This window comes from Acomys minous (genome assembly GCF_964271855.1).
Source record: "Acomys minous genome assembly, chromosome: 7".
In the NCBI taxonomy this organism is placed as follows: Eukaryota; Metazoa; Chordata; class Mammalia; order Rodentia; family Muridae; genus Acomys; species Acomys minous.
The window spans coordinates 94,453,449-94,475,445 of record NC_140488.1 but is presented as its reverse complement, the minus strand read 5'-3'; the positions used below and the strand labels follow the sequence as shown (position 1 = coordinate 94,475,445).

Genomic DNA, 21,997 nt, shown 5'->3' with positions numbered 1-21,997 from the left:
GGCACTAAATTGCACATTTTCTATTTCTTTTTTATTTTTATTTAATTAATTTATTCAGATTACATCTCAATTGTTATCCCCTCTTTTGTATCCTCCTGTTCCTCCCTCCTTCCCCTTTTTACCCTATTCCCCTCCCCTAGGTCTGTGACAGAAGGGGACCTCCTCCCCCACCATATGATCACAGCCTATCACGTCTCATTCTATTCTTAAAGAATGCTTCACTTTCTTTTCTCTTTCACTATAAATCTGGATGAATGTAACAAACAATAAACATGTCACAGCCTCAATGTTATACTGTTTTGAAATTTTCTCCACTAAATAAAGCAGTCAATTTCAGTTTAAGTCATCCTAACTCAAGTTTCCAGGGCATGGGTTGAATGCTAATAGGTTTTTTTTTGTTTTTTGTTTTTTTACCAGAATATGATATGAATGGCCTCCAGCTCAGGCCCCAGTAGAGCTTTTCTTTCCCTCTGAAGACTCATGAGCCCAGTCTTTTCAATCTTTGTGTCTACTACTATTCCAGTCTTATGAGCTCCCATTAGAATTGCCCAATCCCAGACTATACCATCCAAGAGCCTCAATAGTCCACATTTCTAGATTTTTGCATATTCTAATGAAGATATTTCCAAAAGCTATAAAACAAATTATCAGGGTTATCAACAGCAACAACTCCATTTCTTGACACTAATATCCTATATTAGTTACTTTTCTTATTGCTATGACCTGACAAAAAGCAATTTGATGGAGGTCTACTTGAGCTCATGATTTTAGAAGGTTCAAGCCACTATGATGGAAAAGGCACGGTGAAGTTTGTGGTAACTGGACCTTACCCCCACATTGAGATGGACCAGGAAGCAAAGAGAGTTCAGGAAGTGAGGCTGGGCTATAAAATCTCAAGGCTTCAATCTCCCCAAAAAGCATCACCAGTTCAAGACACAGTATTTCAAAATAGGAGCCCAATGGGAGGACATTTCACATTCCAATTGTAAGTATATAGCCATCAATTGGAAGTAAAATTTATTTAGAATTCTGATACAAGCATTTCAATGAATTCTGGGTTCTAAAGGTACATAAAAACTCTAAAACTTTTTGGACATCTGTTACTTCGTATGTGGCCTGCCGTACTCCCCCATTCTCTGCCAAAACATGTAGATATCTTCTAATTCCAGTATTTTTGTGATAATGTATCTTCCTCTACTTCTGTTTTCTTCCATTGTCTTGAGTGTAGTGGGCTCTTTAAATTTAGGAGCTCATACTGTTCATTTCTGGAAAAATTTATTAAACCATTTAAATGATTTCTTTTTCATATTTTCTGTCTCTCTGTGGAACCTTTATTTGAATATTACTCTGCTTTCTGGGAAAATTTCTGAGATTAACTTTGAAACTTTCTATTGAGCTTTCACTTTCTGCTCTCATATTTTAATTTCTGAGTGCTTTTAATTTTCTGAATGTTCTTTTTTTTCAAAAAGCTTCCAATTATCTCATCTTTCTAAACAGTGCCTCTTATTGCAACTTTACTTGATGACTCTATTTAATATTTCATCTCACATCCTCTGTTTTAATCTTCTCAGTAGCATATAAGATTTATGAGGATAATGTTTTTTGGCCGCTGCCTCCCTACTAGTATTTTTGTAGCACCCCAAACAGTGTCTAGTTTATAGTAATAATTTAGGTATTTCTGGAATAAAGTTAATGACCAATATTATTATACTAATAATATATAATTTAAGGTTTTCTCTTAGTATAGGTCTATTATCTTTGAAGTCATTTATTATTATTATTATTTATTGTATACCTTATGTTAGAATGTTTTCTGCAGCTACCTAGTAATACTTAATCATCTGATTATATTTAAGAATTAGAGGTATGCTGACTTAGAATATATGAACAAATGGATGGGATTTTCCAAATGTTGGCAAAACCATAGAGTGATCTAGCAGGGTGAACCTATTGTGGTCCCTTTATGCCAGTAGCTTTTAATCTATCTTCTTGGCTGATCAGATTCCTTGGAAAACATTCTTCTACTCTTTAGATATAATTTTTTTTCATGGAGTACAAGAGGAGAGATCTGAAAGGGCCTCAGCATCTAGAGAATATATATCTTTTCCTTACTCAACTGCCTTCTCAAATTTATGCAGTAACCTATCAGTCATTTTTCTAATTTCCTAGTTTTAAATTTAAAGAGCATTTAGACAACTCATTTGTCTTTTGTTTTAATGAGCTAAGAATGAGATTAGTTGCATGTATGCAAACTGCTATATACTAAAAAATAGTAATGTATGCTCAGGTCAGACAGCAGAAGCTAGGAATTAATTTCACTCTACCTCAGGTTGGTAATACCCTCAGGTATCCAGAAGAAACAAAAGGTAATTGAGGGGGCCACTTTCTACCCAGACCTAAAGTATTACCACAGGCAAAGTTCTAAGGAATATGAGTTCAGTCTCAAAGGTTGCCAGACATATTTGGAAATGAAACTCAGAGAGAACTAGCAGAAGCAACAAATAGTAGGAAACACAAAGAATTAAGATTACAGAATTACTGAGTGTATTTAATATGTTAAAAGCAGCAGCAGTCAGGTGTCGTGGTACATGCATGCAATTCCCGCACTTTGGAGACTAAAACATGAAAAATGGAAAGTCTGAGACTATCCTGTGCTACAAAGTGTGTTCAAGATCCACTTGGGGCTAAATAGAAGGATTGTATTTAAAAAAAATATATCACAAGAAACAAAAATAAGATGTCAAAGCAAAATATTTGGTGTCTAAAATTCAGTGACTGGATTCATAATGTAATAAGTATAGCTGAAGAGAAAATTGCTCAATTGGACAATAAATCTCAGAAAATTATCCCAAATACATCACAGTTAGATGAAGCTCTTGAAGAAAAACAAGTAGGAAGACAATATTCAGAGAAACACTGAGGATTGGCCAAAGTTAATTTGAGTTACCACACGGTTTAGAAGTTCATAAGAACTTGGGTAAGAAGAAAAGAATATGATAAAGTAGTATATATGCAGATACAGGGGAAAGTTTGATATTTAAGAGTATTAAAAAGAAAGTTCTTAAAAACAACCAGAGAGAAAACTACTTTCTAATGAAGAACAATGATTTGACTGACAGTTGACTTTTTAACAATGATAATGGAAGTCAAAGACACTGAAATTCTATTCTCAACATGTTATGAGAAAATAGTATGTCAATAACCAAATTTGCTATTAACATATATATATATATATACATATATATATATATATGTATATATATATATATAAAATTTAGATTTATTAGAATATCTTACAGGCTGTGGTCCAGATAATCTAACAATGGCTGCCTATGAATGGAAGGTCTAAGAATCCAGTAGTTGCTCAGTCCACGAGGCTGGATGTCACAGCTGGTCTTTAGTAGAAGCTGGAATCCTGAAGAAGTGGGTTCTAACTCCAGTGAAGGAATGAACTTGCTAGGGAGGTGAGGGCAGACAGGCAAAGAGCAAAAGCTTCCTTCTTTCATGTCATTATGAAGGGCTTCCAGCAGAAGGTGTGGCCCAGAATAAAGAAAGGCGAGTCTTCATTTCTCAAGATCTGGATTAAAGGTGTGTCTTTTACCAGCTCAAAAGATCTGGATTAAAGGTGTGTCTTCCTACTTCAAAGATCGGATTAGAAGTGGATCTTTCTACTTCAAATTAAGCAAAAATCTTACTTCTAGAAAAATTTGAAAGTTTTTCTTACTCTGTACAATCTGTTACATAAAAATGAATAGGAGAATGCTTTCCAGGTAAATCAAGCTTAACCAAGGGTCATGTGAGAAAGGAAAATCACGACTGTCTGTGTCACCTATGAATATGGTTACAAAACATCTTAAACAAAAATTTTAACCAACTGTACCTAGGGGACAGGAAAATCTGAGCAATTTGAATTAGGTTATGCTTCCATGTTAGATAGTCCATAATGCCATTTAGCACATCATGGCATTATAAGAAATTCTACCACCATATACAGTTGCAATGTTAGTTACAATTCACCATCAGGTTGTCAGGAAAAAATATCAAAATAAGAATAGATGAGAATTTTCATAATTTATTAAAGGCTATGTATAGTGACCTCATAGATATTTCTCTTTAAAGGAAAGACTGACATGCCCATTATCACCATTTAAAAACTATTTATTTGGTTTTGAGACAGAGTCTTGTTATATAGCCTAGATTGGCCTTGAATTTAAGATCCTGATAAACTGCAATGATTAGTGCAGTTGCCTGGATTTTTTTTAGAAAGGTGCACAGATTTTGCTTGTCTATTTGTTTTGTTTAGAAGTAACTGGTGGGAATTTAAAGGCCTAACTTGGGAGGACCTGTATATTAGGGGCCCTGAGATAGGTTATCCTTATGGCTGTAAACACTTTCTTCTGGTACATGCTATTACTGGTGCCTGTTCAGCCTGTGGAGTTATGACCCACTGATGTGCTTTACAAATTGTAATGAAAGGCAGATACCTGGTGGACACACTTGGTTGTAGTATATCCATGTACTAGCCAAGAATAAAGAATAAAGACTTCTGTGACATTATTCTGAATTACATCTGTGAAAAGCACCAAGCTCCATCTTTTGGCTTGTCTGATCCAGAAAGGCCAAATTAGTGGAAATTACAAGAATATTTATACTCTTGATATATTAGTAGTACTTCTTTTAAAAAAACAATACTCTTATTAATTCTATGATTTTATTCAATGTGTTTTGATCATATTTATTCCCACTCCTCCCTGATCTATCTTACTCCCTGAACTTCATGAACCCCTTCTTTTTAAAACCCGGTGAGTTTAAAGTGTGCTGTCCAAATGCTTCTGGGTGTGGGACCATCCACTGGAGCATGGCGGACCTACCAATAGCTACATGTCAAGGAAAACAGACACTCTGACCTCCAGAAGTTGTAAACTAATACCAGCTGCTTTTCATGAGCTCGCCTCCCACCCCATGCTGGAATGTTGACTGGCTTGGCTTGTGCATCCTTGTACAGGCAATTATGGCTGCTGTGCCTTCATGAGTGTAGCGGCGCTTTCGTGTTTAGAAGACACTGTTTTGCTTCGGTTCTCCCTGGCTCTTACAGTCTTTTCTTCTCTCTTCCATGATGGTTCCTGAGCCTTGGCAGGTGTGTGTGTGTGTGTGTGTGTGTGTGTGTGTGTGTGTGTGTGTGTGTGTGTGTATGTGTGTGTCTTGTTTTTAAGGCACAGAACAGTGTCTAATGTTAGCACAGTTATCAAAGACTTCTGAATAAACTATCTGCAGTTATCTAGATATGGTGTTTTCAGAGTAGTTTGTAAAGATTGTGGTTTAACTTGCCATTGTATGGTTCTAAACTTATTTCTTGCATGTGGTCATGGATTTTGTTTATAATTGCATAGCAGCTGTTTATTTGTATTGTGAAGTTAGAATTCAGATGTTATTGCCTTCCTCAGAAAATGTTAGACTTAGACTTTCTTTCAAAAGATCCTTCCGATGTAGCCAGATTATTTTAGAAACACATTTAGTTATCCTTGGTAGTGGCAATCAGAGAGAGAAAAAGAAAGAAATCTTTGGAAGAAGTAAAGTCAGTCCATCACTTTTGGTTTCTTCTACTGCTGGCCACTCCATTTCTTTATAGATCCCCCTTTTCTGCAGCCTATGCACTAAGATAATAAGCAGTAATGACTGGAAGCTAACGAGAAATATGAGAACCCAAAGAAGATTCTTTTTGGCCCAATTTATTTGAATCTGGTTTGTTTGAAACTGAGTAGTAGATATCAGAATAAGGACTTGACTACATTCCCATGCTAAATCCAGTATTTTGAAAAAAAAAATATATGTTTTCCTTACTGTTTTTTTATTTTATTTTATTTTATTTACTCACTTTACATCCCAATGGTATTTACCTCCCTTCTTTCCTCCAGGTCACACTGTCCCTACCTCCCCCCTCCCCGCACTCCACAGAAAAGGGGAGCCCCCTGACCAACCCATCCCAGCACATCAAGATGCATCAGAACTGAGCACATCTTCTTCCCCTGGGGCCTAGAGAAACAGCCCCACCAGAGGGAAGTGATAAAAAAGCAGGCTACAGAGTCCATGTCAGAGTTAGCCACCATTCCCCTTACTAGGGGACCCACATGAAGACTAAGCTGCCCATTGACTACATCTGTGTAGGGGGCTTAGGTCCAGTCCATGCATGGTCCTTGGTTGGTGCTTCAGTTAGTCCTTCTAGGCCCAGGTTATTTGACTCTGTTGGTCTTCTTGTAGAGTTCTGGTCCCCTCTGGGTCCTTCTATCCTCCCCTTCCCCCTTTCACAATGCTGTCTGTGTTCCACCCAATATTTGGCTGTGAGTTTCAGTATCTGTTTCGATCCACTGCTGGATGTAGCTCCTCAGAGGACAATTCTGCTAGGCTCCTATCTGCAAGTATAGCAGAATATCATTAATAGTGTCAGGGGTTGGCTCTCTCTCATGGGGTGTGTTTCAGGTTGGGCTAGGCATTGGTTGGGCATTCCCCCAATCTCTGCTCTATCTTTATCCCTGCACATCTTGTAGGCAGGGTACATTTTGTGTCGAAGTTTTGTGGGTGGGTTGGTGTTTCCCTCCTTCTACTAGAAGTCCTGTCTGGTTAGAGGGAAGTCTTTTCAGTCTCCATGACCTCTGGTACTTGAAGTCTTGGCTAGAGTCACCCCCATATCTTCTCAGGAGCCTACCCTGTTGTAGGTATCCAGCTTGTGTCAGAGATGCCCTTGCTCTTCTTTCTCCAAGCCCTCTGGTCTTCTACCGTCACTCTCCCCAACATCTGATCCCCATTCTCATTTTCCTCCCCACTTCTTTTCCTTCTCTGTTCCCTCTCTTCATCCACTTCCCATATATATTCTATTTCTCCTTCTGAATGAGAATTAAGCATCCTCTCTTGGGTCCTCATTGTTCCTTAGCTGCTTTGGGTCAGTGAATTTTTCTATGGTTATCCTGTACTATATGGTTAAGATCCACTTGTAAGTGAGTATATACCATGTGTGTCTTTCTGGGTCTGGGTTACCTTGCTCAGGATGATCTTTTCTAGTTCCATTCATTTGTCTACAAATTGCATGATTTCTTTACTTTTAATAGCTGAGTAGTACTCCATTGTATAGATGTACAATAGTTTGTTTATCCATCCTTTGGTTGAGGGACATCTAGGTTGTTTCCAGTTTCTGGCTATTATGACTAAAGCTGCAATGAACATAGCTGAGCAAATGTCCTTGTTGTATGATAGAGCATCTTTTGGGTGTATGCCCAGGAGGGGTATAGCTGGGTCTTACGGTAGTATTATTCCCAATTTTCTGAAAAAGCACCAGATTGATTTCCGAACTGGTTGTACAAGTTTGCACTCCTACCAGCAATGGAGGAGTGTTCTCCTTTCTCCACATCCTTGCCAGCATGTGCTGTCACTTGAATTTTTTATTTTAGCCATTCTGGTAGATGTAAGATAGAATCTCAGAGTCATTTTGATTTGTATTTCCCTGATAACTATGAACATTGAGCATTTCTTTAAGTATTTCTCAGCCATTTGGTATTCTTTTGTTGAGAGTTCTATTTAGTTCTGTACTCCATTTTTAAAATTGAATTATTTGGCTTGGTAGTGTTTAATATCTTGAGATCTTTAATTTACCTGGACTTAAGTTTTATGCAGGGTGATAAATAAGAGTCTATTTGAATTTTTCTATACATAGACATCCAGTTAGATCAGCACCATTTGTTGAAGATGTTATCTTTTTTTCATTGTATGGTTTTGGCTTCTTTGTAAAAAACCAAGTGTCCATAGATGTGTGGGATTATTTCTGGGTCTTTGATTCAATTCCATTGATCAACCAGCCTGTTTCTATTCCAGTACCATGCAATTTTTTTTTAACCATTACTCCCTAGTACAGCTTGAGGTCAGGGATGGAGCTACCTCTGGAAGATCTTTTATTGTATAGGATTCTCTTAGCTATTTGCGTTTTTTGTTTTTCCATAACCAAACTTGAAATGAAAGCAGTGCTAAGAGGAAAGCTCAAAGCACTAAGCACCTTTACAAAGAAATTGGAGAGATCTCATACTAGCAACTTAACAGTACACCTGAAAGCTCTAGAACAAAAAGATGCAGACATACCCAAGTGGAGTAGATGGCTGGAAATAATCAAACTCAGGGCAGAAATCAATAAATTAGAAACAAAGGGAACAATTCAAACAATTAACAAAAACCAAGAGCTGGATCTTTGAGAAATCAACAAGATAGACAAACCCTTAGCCAAATTAACTAAAAGGCAGAAGAAGAGGATTCAAATCAACAAAATCAGAAATAAAAAGGGAGACATAATGACAGACACTGAGGAAATCCAAAGAATCATCATTAGGTCTTACTTCAAAAGCCTATATGCCACAAAAATCTGAAAATCTAAATGAAATGGAAAATTTTCTTGATGTCTATCAGTTACTAAAATTGAATCAAGGTCAAGTAAACAAAGCAAATAGTCCTATATCTCCTAAGTAAATAGAAGTAGTCATCAAAAGTCTCCTAAGCAAAAAAGCCCAGGGCCAGATGGATTCAGTGCAGAATTCTATCAGACTTTCAATTCTCTTCAAACTATTCCACAAAAAGAGAATTGTTCTTTTTAACATCTGTAAAGCATTGTGTTAGTATTTTCATGGGAATTGCATTGAATCTGTAGATTGCTTTTGGTAAGATGGCCATTTTTACTATGTTAATCCTACTGATCCATGAGCATGGGAGATCTTTCCATCTTCTGATACCTTCTTAAATTTCTTTCTTCAGAGACTTGAAGTTCTTGCCATACAAATCTTTCATTTGATTGGTTAGAGTTACACCAAGATACTTTATATTATTTGTGTCTGCTGTGAAGGGTGTTGCTTCCTTAATTTCTTTCTCAGCCCATTTGTTATTTGTATACAGGAAAGCTACTGGTATTTTTGAATTAATTTTGTACCCAGCCACTTTGCTGAAGGAGTTCCATGGTAGAATTTTTTGGGTCACTTATGTATACTACATATCATCTGCGAATAGAGATACTTTGACTTTGTATCTTTGTATCCCCTTGATTTCCTTTAATTGTCTTATTGCTCTAGCTCAGGCTTCGAGTACTATATTGTAGAGATATAGAAAGAGAGAGATGGACAGGCTTGTCTTGTTCCTGATTTTCCTTACTGTTTTTTATCCTGGCTTAATTATCACAACTTATACAAATACTTGAATTTTGGGTAAGGTGAAGATGAAAAGGGTATTGGAAATAACATGCATTCTTTTTCTAGCGTGTATTCATTATATGTTGTATGACCATTTCTTTCCTTCAAGTATATCATGTGCTTTGACCATGTTCACCCTCCCCTTCTTTCCTGTTAGTCGTCTTTCCTTTCACCCCTTATGGTAGGTCTGCATGCTTCCTTTAGTTTCCTTTCTATGTCCATGGCTTTATATATCTATATACAATCTAGGATCCATAAATGAGAAAAACACCGAGTTTAACTTGTTTCACTTAATATGATGTTCTACAGTTACACCTATTTCCCAGCACATGAGTATAATCCCAATTTTCCTTATTGTTGAATAAGACTCCATTGTGTGTGTGTGTGTGTGTGTATGTATATATATATATATATATATATATATCAGTTTCTTTATCCAGTTATCTTCTGATGGATACCTCAGCTTATAATATAATTTTGCTATTGTGAATACTATTGACTTAGAAAAAAGCCTTCAAAGGAATTTAATAAATTTAAACACGGTAAATGCCATCACTATTATTAGCTGAAAACATTTTTTTTGGTCTTTTTATGAAAAGATGATTCTTAACAGTATTTTTTTTTTTTTTAGGTACTAACTCAGGATTGTTACCTCCACCACCGGCACTTCCTCCAAGACCATGCCCAACACAGGTAGGTTACATATTTGATTTCTGCACACTATTGTCCTATCACTATGCTGCTTTTCAGTGATTGATCCCCACATTGGAGTTGCCAGCTAATTTCTGGATTAAGAAAATAGAGAGAGGTTAACTTCTTCTAATTCAGGTAGCCTCACAGCCTCACTTTCAGCTAATAGCCATACTTTCAGTTGTGGTTCTTGAGAGCTGGGTGTGGTTTTTCTACACAAAGAGAAGTAGAAGGAGTGTGTCTATAATTGGGGGTCAAGAGACATGAGTGTTCTGTATAGTACATGCAGCCTGCATGACCTTATATTCAATGGCAGTTTAGGAACTGTATTAATTCCACATATCCTGAAAATAAGTGACCGTTAGCATGGTATTAGTATTGTGATTTTGGTCTATATTCTTTCTTTCTTTCCTTCCTTCTTTCCTTCCTTCCTTCCTTCCTTTCTTTTTCTTTCATTTTGGTTTTTGGTTTTTGGTTTTTTGGGACAGGGGTTCTCTGTGTAGCCCTGGCTCTCCTGGACTCACTCTGTAGATCACCACAGAGGTCGGCCTGCATCTGCCTCTGCCTCCCTGAGTGCTCGGATTACAGGTGTGCGCCACCACACTCAGTTGATAGTGGCTTCTTAAGGATGCTCTTTGCACTCAGATTAATAAACTGAAAGAACTGGGAAGAGAGACTGTGTACTCAGAATCTGCTTTACCTGTAAATTTATTGTGCCACCTTTGCCTGTGCTACCATGGCTTTCCCCATCAAGATTTGAAAATGAGAATGGGCAGCAAACCCATGTAGTAGTGTATGTAGTGCTGTAGGTCACTCATTATTACTACTGAGGAATCTTCTGTCTCTCAAGAGCCCTTCTAGCTGTTGGTGAAAAATGTTGGGAAATGGTTCTACAAAGAGTCATGGTTTCTGTTTTGCTGCTCTGTGTGGATCAGGGCATACCTTATCATGTGGCGAGTCTTGGAGTTAGTCTTGGAAACCATTTGTAACATTTGCTTGAAACATTTGCTTGTCCTTGCTTCAGATAATTACATGGTCTTTAGCAATCAATCAGAAGATGCAAATACCATGAGGTATTAGCTTCTTGCTTTAGTCTGACGAGTAATAAAGAGCACAGTTATTCCTTATCTGCATATAAACAAGTGAGAACCCCCTTTCCAGAATTCAGCACTGATTTTAAGTGAAATTGATCTGTTAAGAAGTGGTAATTGAGTCCCTGCTGTTTGATAAATGCCAAACCTTAGTTCTACCCCAAGTGTTTCCTTTGTTATAATTTATTCTCATTCAAAATTATTAGCTGTGTTACCTGAGCATCTGCATCAGGTCAGACATAGTACTAATCACTTTTAAAATTTTATTTATTTATTTATATTTCTCATTGAATTCGTTATTAAATATTTTTTATTTTTTACATATGCATTTATATTATTACACACATATACAATGAACTACCTGCAGCAAGAAGAAACATGAGACAATCAGGAATCCAGTAGATGTTACTTTCTAGTGTTTTGGTTATTTGTATTTGGCAGCCTTGAAGAAAACATCTTTCCTATCTTGGTGCATCTAAAATTCAGAATGTAAATCAATATCCATCACATCTTGTCTTCATCAACTTAAAACATCTGACTAGACCTAAAAATATATTAATCCCTAAACGACTAAGCTTAACTATAAAACTAAACTACCTGGTCTTCAACCCCATCAGAGACCTGAGAAGGAATAAAATTGATTACCTGAGTATACAGGGAGTGCAGGTTAGCAGCTTCCCAAATGAGAAGGTGACAGAGACAATTTGCTGCCTGAGCAGTCACCCAAAATTTTCTACAACGTTGGAGAATCTTCTTCAGGCTTCTGACCCAATATATCTGACAGACATATTTGTGAGGCAGGAACTGTTGAGGACTTGCTTACCCTGTCTTGGCAGAGTTAGGCTGTTGAGTCTGCCTGCATCCAAGCTTGCCCTTTTTAAGGCAGAATTCTGTCTGTCAGCACTAATCATTTTTAATGCATAAATTTTATCCTCCCAAATCCTTATGATGTAGGTCGTAATATTATTCTTTTTTTTTTATTGACAAGGCAATTGGAGTATGCCAGGCTTACGCAAGTTACTAAGGGGCCATAGCTAGTAAATAGTAGAGCCCCTCCGAAACTGAATCCTGGGAGTCTAAGTATCTATATAATATACACCAAGGCAAACAATAGATCTGTTGTGCTCACTTGTAACTGAGACTTTGTGTGCATCCTCCTACAGAAGGCAAAGAATAGTTGAGCCTCCCACTTTGTACCAACAGCAAACCTGGACTTGGTCACAATAGCATTAGCAGGCATTTTGGGATGCTTATCTGGAAAGTACTGCTGCTACCAGCTGCCCTTATCTGAGATGGTTGCCCTGAGTATCTTGCCTGCTTGGGACTTAGTGATGGAGGGTTTAAAGGGAGTCTGGGAATTCTCAAGTCGGTATTAGTGAATAAGTCCACTCCATTGTCTACCAGATTTCTCAGAAAGACATAAGCACTGAGCCCAGCATTCAGCCCCAACTTTCATATATCAGACTCCAGGAGCAGGTGTGTAAGGAATGCAGGCAGAAAACCACCAGACCACTTCTCTCCTCTTACTCCCCCTTGTTCACTGTAAATGGGACACATCTATTTAATATATAAAGTCTTATGTAGTAAACATGTGGTTGTATTTAGTTTTGTGCCATGCCAAACTAGAAACAGCTAAAAAGCCACCTGCGTGTGACATCAGAGTGTTTCCAAAGCTACTTGGGATGAAAGAATCTGGGAGATATTAATAGGGCTTTGTGGTAAGATGAATTTGCAAGCCACTTGGCCTAACTTCTCTAGGAGATTGAAAATACAAACAAACCCCCTAAAAGCTTTGAAGTCCTATAGCAAAACACAAAACAAAGTTCAGTTTTGTTAAAGTTGATAGTCTTTCTAGATGTTTGGACCGTCTTTTTATTGTTAAGACACTTATTACTGTTCCAAGGGCTTAGTGGTTAAAAACACTAGAACACCCACCTTAAGGTCTTGCTTTGAATGTTGCCAAATTGCTCTCATCTGCTACCTCATTTTTACATTATGTGATTAAAGTTAGATTCTGCATGTTACACTAATAGCCCCCTTGAAGATTTGAAAGTGAAAGCTGATTGCATGCACATTGGCTTAGACTTTCAAATTGTCCAGGTTTTTAGTTTGTCTCATTTTCTTCTTCACTTCTTGTTCACTCTCGCATGAGATCATTTTTATCACCTCATAGCAGATTTTATTATAGAGAACTCAAACATTTCTGAATTCTTCCTTTGCTCTGTTGAATGGTTTTGAAGTTTTTGTTCCTGTATACGGACCATCAACCTGACCTTGGAAATATATCCATGACTATGGAAATATATCCATAGAGACTTTTATGAGGTTTAGATTACAGCAGCAGCATCAGACACCTAGAGGAGAAGCTAGTGAGCCTGGTATAATTTAAATAATTCCATTTATTAGTAGCTCTAAGTAAGATTTAAAGACAAGATTGCAATAAACAAGAAAATGTTTTATTTTCTATAAAGGAATACCATCTTTAAAAGCATGCAGCCAGTCATTAGTGAAATACGTCCATTTTCTCAGTATGTTCTGTATACAACTAAAGTGTATCTAGGGCTAGGATGTAGCTCATTGGTGGAGCACTGGTTGTCATGTACAGAGGTCCTATAGGCTCAGAGTTCAGCACTGCAAAACAAAACCCAAGACAAAACAAAACAAAAAAGTACATTTACTTCCGTCATTTGAGAGAGGTGAAATACAGATTTTCAACATAAAGTGCCGTTTATCTGGCTCCTCTTACACCAAGAGCCATAGTGATATGAACACCTGGATTGGGTTATGCATATGGGGCCCCAGAGTTGGGAAAGGGAGTAAATTTAAAGAAAAAAAATCTCATATTTTCTCCTGTATAGATAAGATTGAGGAGTACTAAGTGAAGAAAGAATCAGGTGCTTTTGTTCCTCATTTTCCATAAACCAGGGCATGGTTCAGTCCAGGACGTGATTTATTTTTATTTCATACTTAAATGATTTATTCATAGCATAAGCAAGCAAAGGGCAATTAAAGTAAGGTATTTAACATAGAACAGAGGTAGGGGTGAAGGATTGTCATCTTAATGCCTTTTGTCTCCAAACTAAGAAGACTCATGCAGTGAGGAGGGTGACCAGTGAAGTGACATTTAAAGAAACGGGAGAGCCTTTCTGTTTGAGGTGGCTGAAGGATACAGAGCGCTAGTGTAAAGGACCTGAGCTTGAGTCCTCTGCAAGAATAGTGCACACTGTTAGCCACTGAGCCATTCATCTCTCCAGCCCATAAAATCCAGTTTTAAAAATTAATTAGCACGCCTATAATCCCAGCACTTGGGAGGTAGAGGCAGGCAGGATCGCTGTGAGTTCGAGGCCAGCTTGGTCTACACGGTGAGTCCAGGACAGCCTAGGCTACACAGAGAAACCCTGTCTTGAAAAAAACAAAAAATTTTAATTAGCTTAATCCAAACCTGCTATTTCAGAATCAGTAGCTTCTTTGAAGGCACAGTAACCACTAAGTATGATTAAGATTTGAACACAGACATTTGTTTGGTATATACAGGGGGAGGAAATCCCCCTCAGGAACAGTCATAGGGGAGGGGAATAAGGGAAAAATGGGAGGGAGGGAAGAATGGGAGGATACAAGGGATGGGATAACCATTGAGATGTAACAAGAATAAATTAATAAAAAAATAAAAAAAGAAAGCTAAGTAAATGCCCAGTTTGCTCAGCTACAGTTATGAAAGACAAAGCTATATTTTATAGTGATGCAGTGCATTGGAATTACCATTATGTTATGAGTGGAGTCCTGAGATAATATAAGGAATCCAGGCATGCTTAGACAATTTTCTGTTGTCTTTTCTTCCTAGTCAGAGATTGGTGGATATACAGGGTGACACCACCAGCAGCAATTGTAATCTTGATGAGAGAGTTCAATTGTTCATCTCCACAAATAGCAAGGTGTAAGTAATGTGTGGTAATGCACTTTATCTTTGAGTCCTTTGGGACATTTCCTGCCAGTGTGACTACCTCTGTGGGGAGTTACTCCAGGATGGCTGTGCTATGCTCAGCAGCAGTTGCACCCACACATCCATAAGTGCTTGTCAGAGATTTCAGATGTCCTTGAATATCGCCCATAGAGAATTGCAGGCTGGCAGGCTGTGAGCAGGGAACCACCTTTGTCTTGGGTTCTCCAGAATCCTTCTCAGCCTCACCACCAGTCATTTCAAATTCTGATAAAGCTAGAACATGACAGAGAAAAGCCTAGTCAGATACACAGCAAGACACCACTGCCTACTCCTTCATTGCACGACCATTCAAACTGACATATTTATCAGCTTTCAAAAGTACATTCCACTTCTTTTTTTTAAAAAAGATTTATTTATTATTTTCTGTTCTTGTTGTTTTAAATTTTTTATTAATTTATTCAGATTACAACTCAATTGTTATCCCATCACTTATATCCTCCCATTCCTCCCTCCCTCCCGCTTTCACCCTATTCCCCTCCCCTAGGTCTATGACCGAGGGGGACCTCCTCCCCCACTATATGGTCAAAGGATATCAAGTCTTATCTTGATAGCCTGCTTATTCTTTCTTTGAGTGCCATCAGCCCTCCCCACCAAGAGGAGGTGGTCAAATATGGGACACCAGAGTTCATGTCTAAGTCAGTCCATGCTCTCCATATAACTGTGGAGAATGTCCTGTCCATTGGCTAGATCAGAGTAGAGGTTCGATGTTTACTACTTTTTTCATTTTTTATTAATTTATTCAGATTACAACTCAATTGATCTCCCATCACTCATATCCTTCTGTTCCTCCTACCCTCCCACCTCCACCCTATTACCCTCCCTTAGGTCCATGTCTGAAGGGGATTTCCTACCCCACTTTATGGTTGCAGGCTAACAAGTCTTATCTTGGTAGTCAGCCTATTCTTTCTTTGAGTGCCACCAGGGCTCCCCTCCAAGGGGAGGTCGTCAAATATGGGGCACCAGAGCTCATGTCAGAGTCAGTCCCTGCTCTTCACATAACTGTGGGGGCTGTTCTGTCCACTGTCTAGATCAGAGTAGGGGTTTGGTGTTTACTACTTGTATTGTCCTTGGTTAGTGCAATAGTTTGAGCAGACACCCCTGATCCCTGATCCACCCATTACAATATTCTTCTTGTAGGTTTCTACAACCCTCTGGGTCCTTCTATTTCCCCATCTTCTATATTTGTCTTACCTAGAGTCTCAGTAGGATGTCCTCACATCTATCCCCGTCTCCTGATAAGTGAAGACTTTCATGGGACATGCATTTTGGGCTAGTGTCCAATTATAAGTGAGCATATACCATGTGAGTCTTTCTGCTTCTGGGTTAACTCACTCAGTATGATCACTTCTAATTCAATCCATTTGTCCACAAATTTCGGGATTTCCTTACTTTTACTAGCTGAGTAGTATTCCATAGTGTAAATGTACCACAGTTTCTTTATCCATTCTTCTACTGAGGGACATTTAGGCTGTTTCCAGGTTCTGGCTATTATGAAAAAGGCTGCTATGAACATGGCTGAGCACATATCCTTGTTGTGTGGAGGAGCATCTTCCAGGTATATTCCAAGGAGTGGAATAGCTGGGTCTTGAGGAAGCCCTATTCCCAGTTTTCTGAGAAAGTGCCAGATAGATTTCCAAAGTGATTGTGCAATTTTTCATTCCTACCAGCAATGAAGGAGTGTTCCTCTCTCTCCACATCCTCGCCAGCATGTGGTGTCACTTGAATTTTCGATCTTAGCCATTCTGATGGGTGTAAGATGGAATCTCAGAGTTGTTTTGATTTGCATTTCTCTGATGATTAAGGTTGTTGAGCATTTTTTAAAAAGTGTTTCTCAGCCATTCGATATTCCTCTGCTGAGAATTCTCTGTTTAGTTCTGAGTCCCATTTCTCAATTGGGTTATTTGGTTTGGTGGTGCTTAATTTATTGAGTTCTTTATATATTTTGGATATTAGACCTTTGTCAGATGTAGGGTTGGTGAAGATCTTTCCCCAGTCTGTAGGCTGTCGCTTTGTTCTCTTGACAGTGTCTCCTGCCTTACAGAAGCTTCTCAGCCTCATGGGGTCCCCATTTATTAATTGTTGACCGTAAGGCCTGGGCTGTTGATGCCTGGGCCGTTGATGTTCTGTTCAAGAAGTTGTCTCCTGTGCCAATGTGTTCCAGGCTCTTCCCCTCCCCACTTTTTCTTCTCACCGATTTAGTGTCTTTGGTTTTATGTTGAGTTCTTTAATCCACTTGGACTTGCTTTTTGTGCATGGTGACAAATATGGGTCTAATTGCATTTTTCTGCATGTAGACATCCAGTTAGACCAGCTGTTGAAGATGCTATCCTTTTTCCATTGAATAGATTTGGCTTCTTTGTCAAAAATCAGGTGACCATATGTGTGTGGGTTCATTTCTGGGTCTTTGATTCGATTCCATTGATCAACCTATTGCTATGCCAGTAGTATGCAGTTTTAATTACTGTTGCTCTATAGCACAGCTTGAGATCGGGTATGGAGATTTCTCCAGAGGATCTTTTATTGTATAGGATTGTTTTAGCTATTCTGGGGTTTTTGATTTTCCATATGAATTTGAGAATTGATCTTTCAATATCTTTAAAATATTATAAACGTATTTTGATAGGAATTGCAATTCTCCCAATCCACGAACAAGGGACATTCTTCCATCTTCTGATGTCATCTTCATTCTCTTTCTTCAGAGATTTAAAGTTTTTTTTTTCAAACAAGTCCTTCACTTGCTTGGTTAGAATTACTCCTAGATATTTTATATTGCTCGTGGCTATTGTGAAGGGTGTGGTTTTCCTAAATTCTTCCTCTGCATGTTTGCCATTTGTATATAGGAAGGCTACTGACATTTTTTTAGTTAATTTTGTATCCAACCACTTTGCTGAAGGTGTTTATCAGCTGTAAGAGTTCTCGGGTGGAATTTTGGGAGTCACTTATGTACACTATCATATTATCTGCAAATAGGGATAATTTGACTCCCTCCTTTCCTGTTTGGATCCCCTTGATCTCCTTTTGTTGTCTTATTGCTCTGGCTAGAACTTCAAGAACTATATTGAAGAGATAAGGAGAAAGTGGGCAGCCGTGTCTGGTCCCTAATTTTAGAAGAATTTCCCTGAGTATCTCTCCATTTAATTTGACATTGGCTATTGGCTTGCTGTATATAGCCTTTCTTATGTTTAGGTATGTGCCTTGTATTCCCAATCTCTCCAAAACTTTAAACATGAATGGGTGTTGGATTTTTTCAAATGCTTTTTCTGCATCTAAGGAGGTGATAATGTTGTGTTTTTCTTTCAGTTTGTTTATATGGTGGATTACATTGATGGATTTCTGTACATTAAACCATCCTTGCATGCCAGGAATGAAGCCTACCTGGTCATGGTGAATGATATCTTTGATATGTTCTTGTAATCGTTTTGCAAGTATTTTATTGAGTATTTTTGTGTCAATGTTCATAAGAGAAATTGGTCTGAAATTCTCTTTTTTTGTTGGGTCTTTATGGGGATCAACGTGACTGTGGCCTCATAGAATGAATTTGGGAAAGTTCCATCCATTTCTATCTTTTGGAGTAGCTTGAAGAGTGTTGGTATTAGCTCTTCTTTGAAGGTCTGGTAGAATTCTGTGCTGAAACCATCTGGCCTTGGACTTTTTTGGTTGGGAGACTATCACTGATTGCTTCTATTTCTATAGAAATAGGACTATTTAATTTGTTTATCTGATCTTGATTAAATTTTGGCAAATGGAATCAATCAAGAAAATTGTCCATTCCCTTAGATTTTCAAATTTTGTGACATATATGCCTTCAAAGTAGGATCTTATGATTCTTTGTATTTCTTCAGTGTCTGTTGTTATGTCTCCCTTTTCATTTCTGATTTTGTTGATTTCAATACTGTCTCTCTGCCTTTTAGTTAGTTTGTCTAACAGTTTGTCTAGCTTGTTGATTTTCTCAAAGAACCAGTTCCTAGTTTTGTTGATTCTTTGAATTGTTCTCTTTATTTCTAATTTATTGATTTCAGCCTTGAGTTTATTTCTAGACGTCTACTCCTCTTGGGTGTTTCTGCTTCTTTTTTTCCCTAGGGCTTCCAGATGTGTCGTTAAGTTGCTTATGTGTGATGTTTCCAATTTCTTTAAAAGGCACTTAGTGCTATGAATTTTCCTCTTAGCACTGACTTCAATGTGTCCCACAAATTTGAGTATGCTGTTCCTTCATTTTCATTGAATTGCAGGAAGTCTTCAATTTCTTTCTTTACTTCTTCCCTGGCCCAGGTGTCATTAAGTAGAGAGTTGTTTAGTTTCCATGTGTGTGTAGGCTTTTTATTATTTCTGTCGTTGTTGAAGTCCAGCCTTAGACCATGGTGATCTGATAGGATACATGGTATTATTTCAATCTTCTTGAATCTGTTGTGGCTTGCTTTATGACCTAATATGTGATCTATTTTGGAGAAGGTTCCATGGGGTGCTGAGAAGAAGTTATAATCCTTTGTGTTTGGACAAAAAGTTCTGTAGATATCTGTTAGATCCATTTGATTCATGACGTTGGCTAATGTCATTATTTCGCAGTTTAGTTTCTGTTTTAATGACCTATCCTTCAGTGAAAGTGGGGTTTTGAAGTCTCCCACTATTAGTGTGTGGGGTTCTATGTGTGGTTTAAGCTTTGTTAACAGGTCTTTTACAAATGTGGGTGCCCTTGTATTGGGAGCATAAATGTTCAGAATTGTGATGTCATCTTTGCCTTTGCCTTTGATGAGTATAAAGTGTCCTTCCTCATCTCTTTTGATTAGTTTTGGTGTAAAGTCTATTTTATTAGATATTAAAATGGCTACACCAGCTTGCTTCCTGTGTCCATTGCTTGGAATACTTTTTCCCAGCCTTTTACTCTGAGGTAATATCTGTCCTTATGGCTGAGATGTGTTTCTTAGATGCAGAAGAATGTTGGATCTTGTTTATGCATCCATTTGGTTAGTCTGTCTCTTTTTGTTGGAGAATTGAGACCATTTATGTTGAGAGATAGTAGTGACCAGTGACTATTAAGGATTTATTTATTATGTATACAATGTTCTGCCTGCATGTACCCCTACAGGCCAGAAGAGGGCATCAGATCACATCATGATGGTTGTGAGCCAACATGTGGTTGCTGGGAATTGAACTCATCACCTCTGGAAAAGCAGTCAATGCTCTTAACTGCTGAGCCATCTCTCCATCCCCCTACATTCCACTTCTTAATATTTAGTCTTCAAAATATAAATTTAATAATGTATCAAGAAGTATCTTTTATCCATCAAAAGGAGGATTTTCATGTCTGTCACTGGGGTTTTTGTTAGTTTATGGCTTCTGGGGTGAGCATTGTTATCCCAAGTGACATATCTTCATCTAAACACACACACACACACACACACATACACTTACATATAAAATAGGTAATTTTAAGTAAACATGAAATAATGATTCACCAAGGCTTTTTCAACATTCTTAGCATTATCTCTCTCCCTCTCCTTATAGATTGTCTTCCACCCCTCCCTACCAAGTTAAGGCCCCTCCCTTATCCTTTTCTCATTTCCCCCCTTTTAGCACTGGTATCCTACTATTCGCTCTGTAGATCTCCTTCTCCCCCAACCTCATTGTTCCTTTTTACTTTCCTTGTATCTATAGTTACTCCGTGTTATATACTCACATCTAAAGATGTAAGAGTTAGAATCCACAAATAAGGGAATTTACAGTGTTTGTCTTTTGGTTTGGGTTGTCTCACTAAGTATAATATTTCATAGACTCTTAAAGCAAGTATAGGCTATTGCTGTTATCCTTGGTTGCCTCCAAGAAACTGAATGTAAAAGCCTATTGTCGAAGACACCATTTGCTTTGGACACAGAACTTAGAAGAATTGAGCTGGGTCTGACCTGGAAGCCTCCTCCCTGAAGACTAGCTTTTCTTATATGGTAATAGAAGCTGCCAAGGAAGAAAGAGGATCAGTAATCTTAACCAGCTGTGATGCCTAGGAACCACAGCAATGGCACAACAATGGTGGTAACCAACAGCTATCGAATTGGACTTAAGGCCTTCTCAGTGGAAGGGGATTCATATCTGATACTGTAAACCTGGCCTATTATCTGTGGTTGGTGAGGCCTTAGACCCTAGAGAAGCTACTACTGCAACTTCCCTAAACCAGTATAATTTCTAACTACATTCTAAATACTTAGCCCTTTGCCCACAGATAAGTAGAGTTATCACCTCCTTTCAAAGAAGCTTTAAAAAAACCATCAGAAACCATTATGAGAAGCCACTTTTGGTCAACTGAAGAGACCAACAGAGTGTGTGATGCCCAGTCCTAACTGATACATCTACAATAGAATTTCCCATACTAATTAAGGCTAGGGGAACATTGAGGAAAAGGGAGAAGATCATAAGAGACAGAGGACCAGGCTATTTGTTGCATGTTAGTGATATATATATGAGACAGGGAAGCTGTACCCATGAAATCTCAGCAATATACCTGTCTAAACAAGACTTGGAAAATGATAGCACCAGTAGCCATGTGGACATTCCATCGTGGGTAGGGGAAAGCTCACATTGCCCTATACCTAGAGGACATGCTATAGACAGTTAGTGGCTGCTAAGACATACATACATACACATACACACACACACACACACACACACACACACACACATTCTTTTACAGGGGCAAGCCTCCTAATAGATTATCCAGTCCCAAGTATTTGGCCCTACACACATGTACACATGAGCAACACTAAAAGAACTCAGCAGATTGTGTTTGTAAGTTTCTCTCTCTCTCTCTCTCTCTCTCTCTCTCTCTCTCTCTCTCTCTCTCTTTCTTTCTCTGTGCATATGTAATAATTATAGAATAAGAAGACCTGAATTTGACAATTAATGGGCATGGGAGGAATTATAGGGAGGAGAAAAAGGAGAATGTTATGTATGAAACTTTGAAAAAATTAGAAATATCTTTATTTATGAGAAACTTAAATTAATTTGAAGTGAAT

General features: G+C 38.0%; 1 protein-coding gene across 13 annotated transcripts in view; it reads left to right on the top strand.

The window, feature by feature from the left end:
• Window positions 1–21,997, top strand: part of REPS2 (RALBP1 associated Eps domain containing 2) — a 213,779-nt gene that overhangs the window by 142,803 nt on the left and 48,979 nt on the right. For all 13 annotated transcript variants that reach the window (XM_084790161.1, XM_084790163.1, XM_084790171.1 and 10 more), the window contains one exon: window positions 9,847–9,908. In XM_084790161.1, the coding sequence (XP_084646287.1) occupies window positions 9,847–9,908 (62 nt within the window). The remainder of the gene's footprint in view (window positions 1–9,846; window positions 9,909–21,997) is intronic.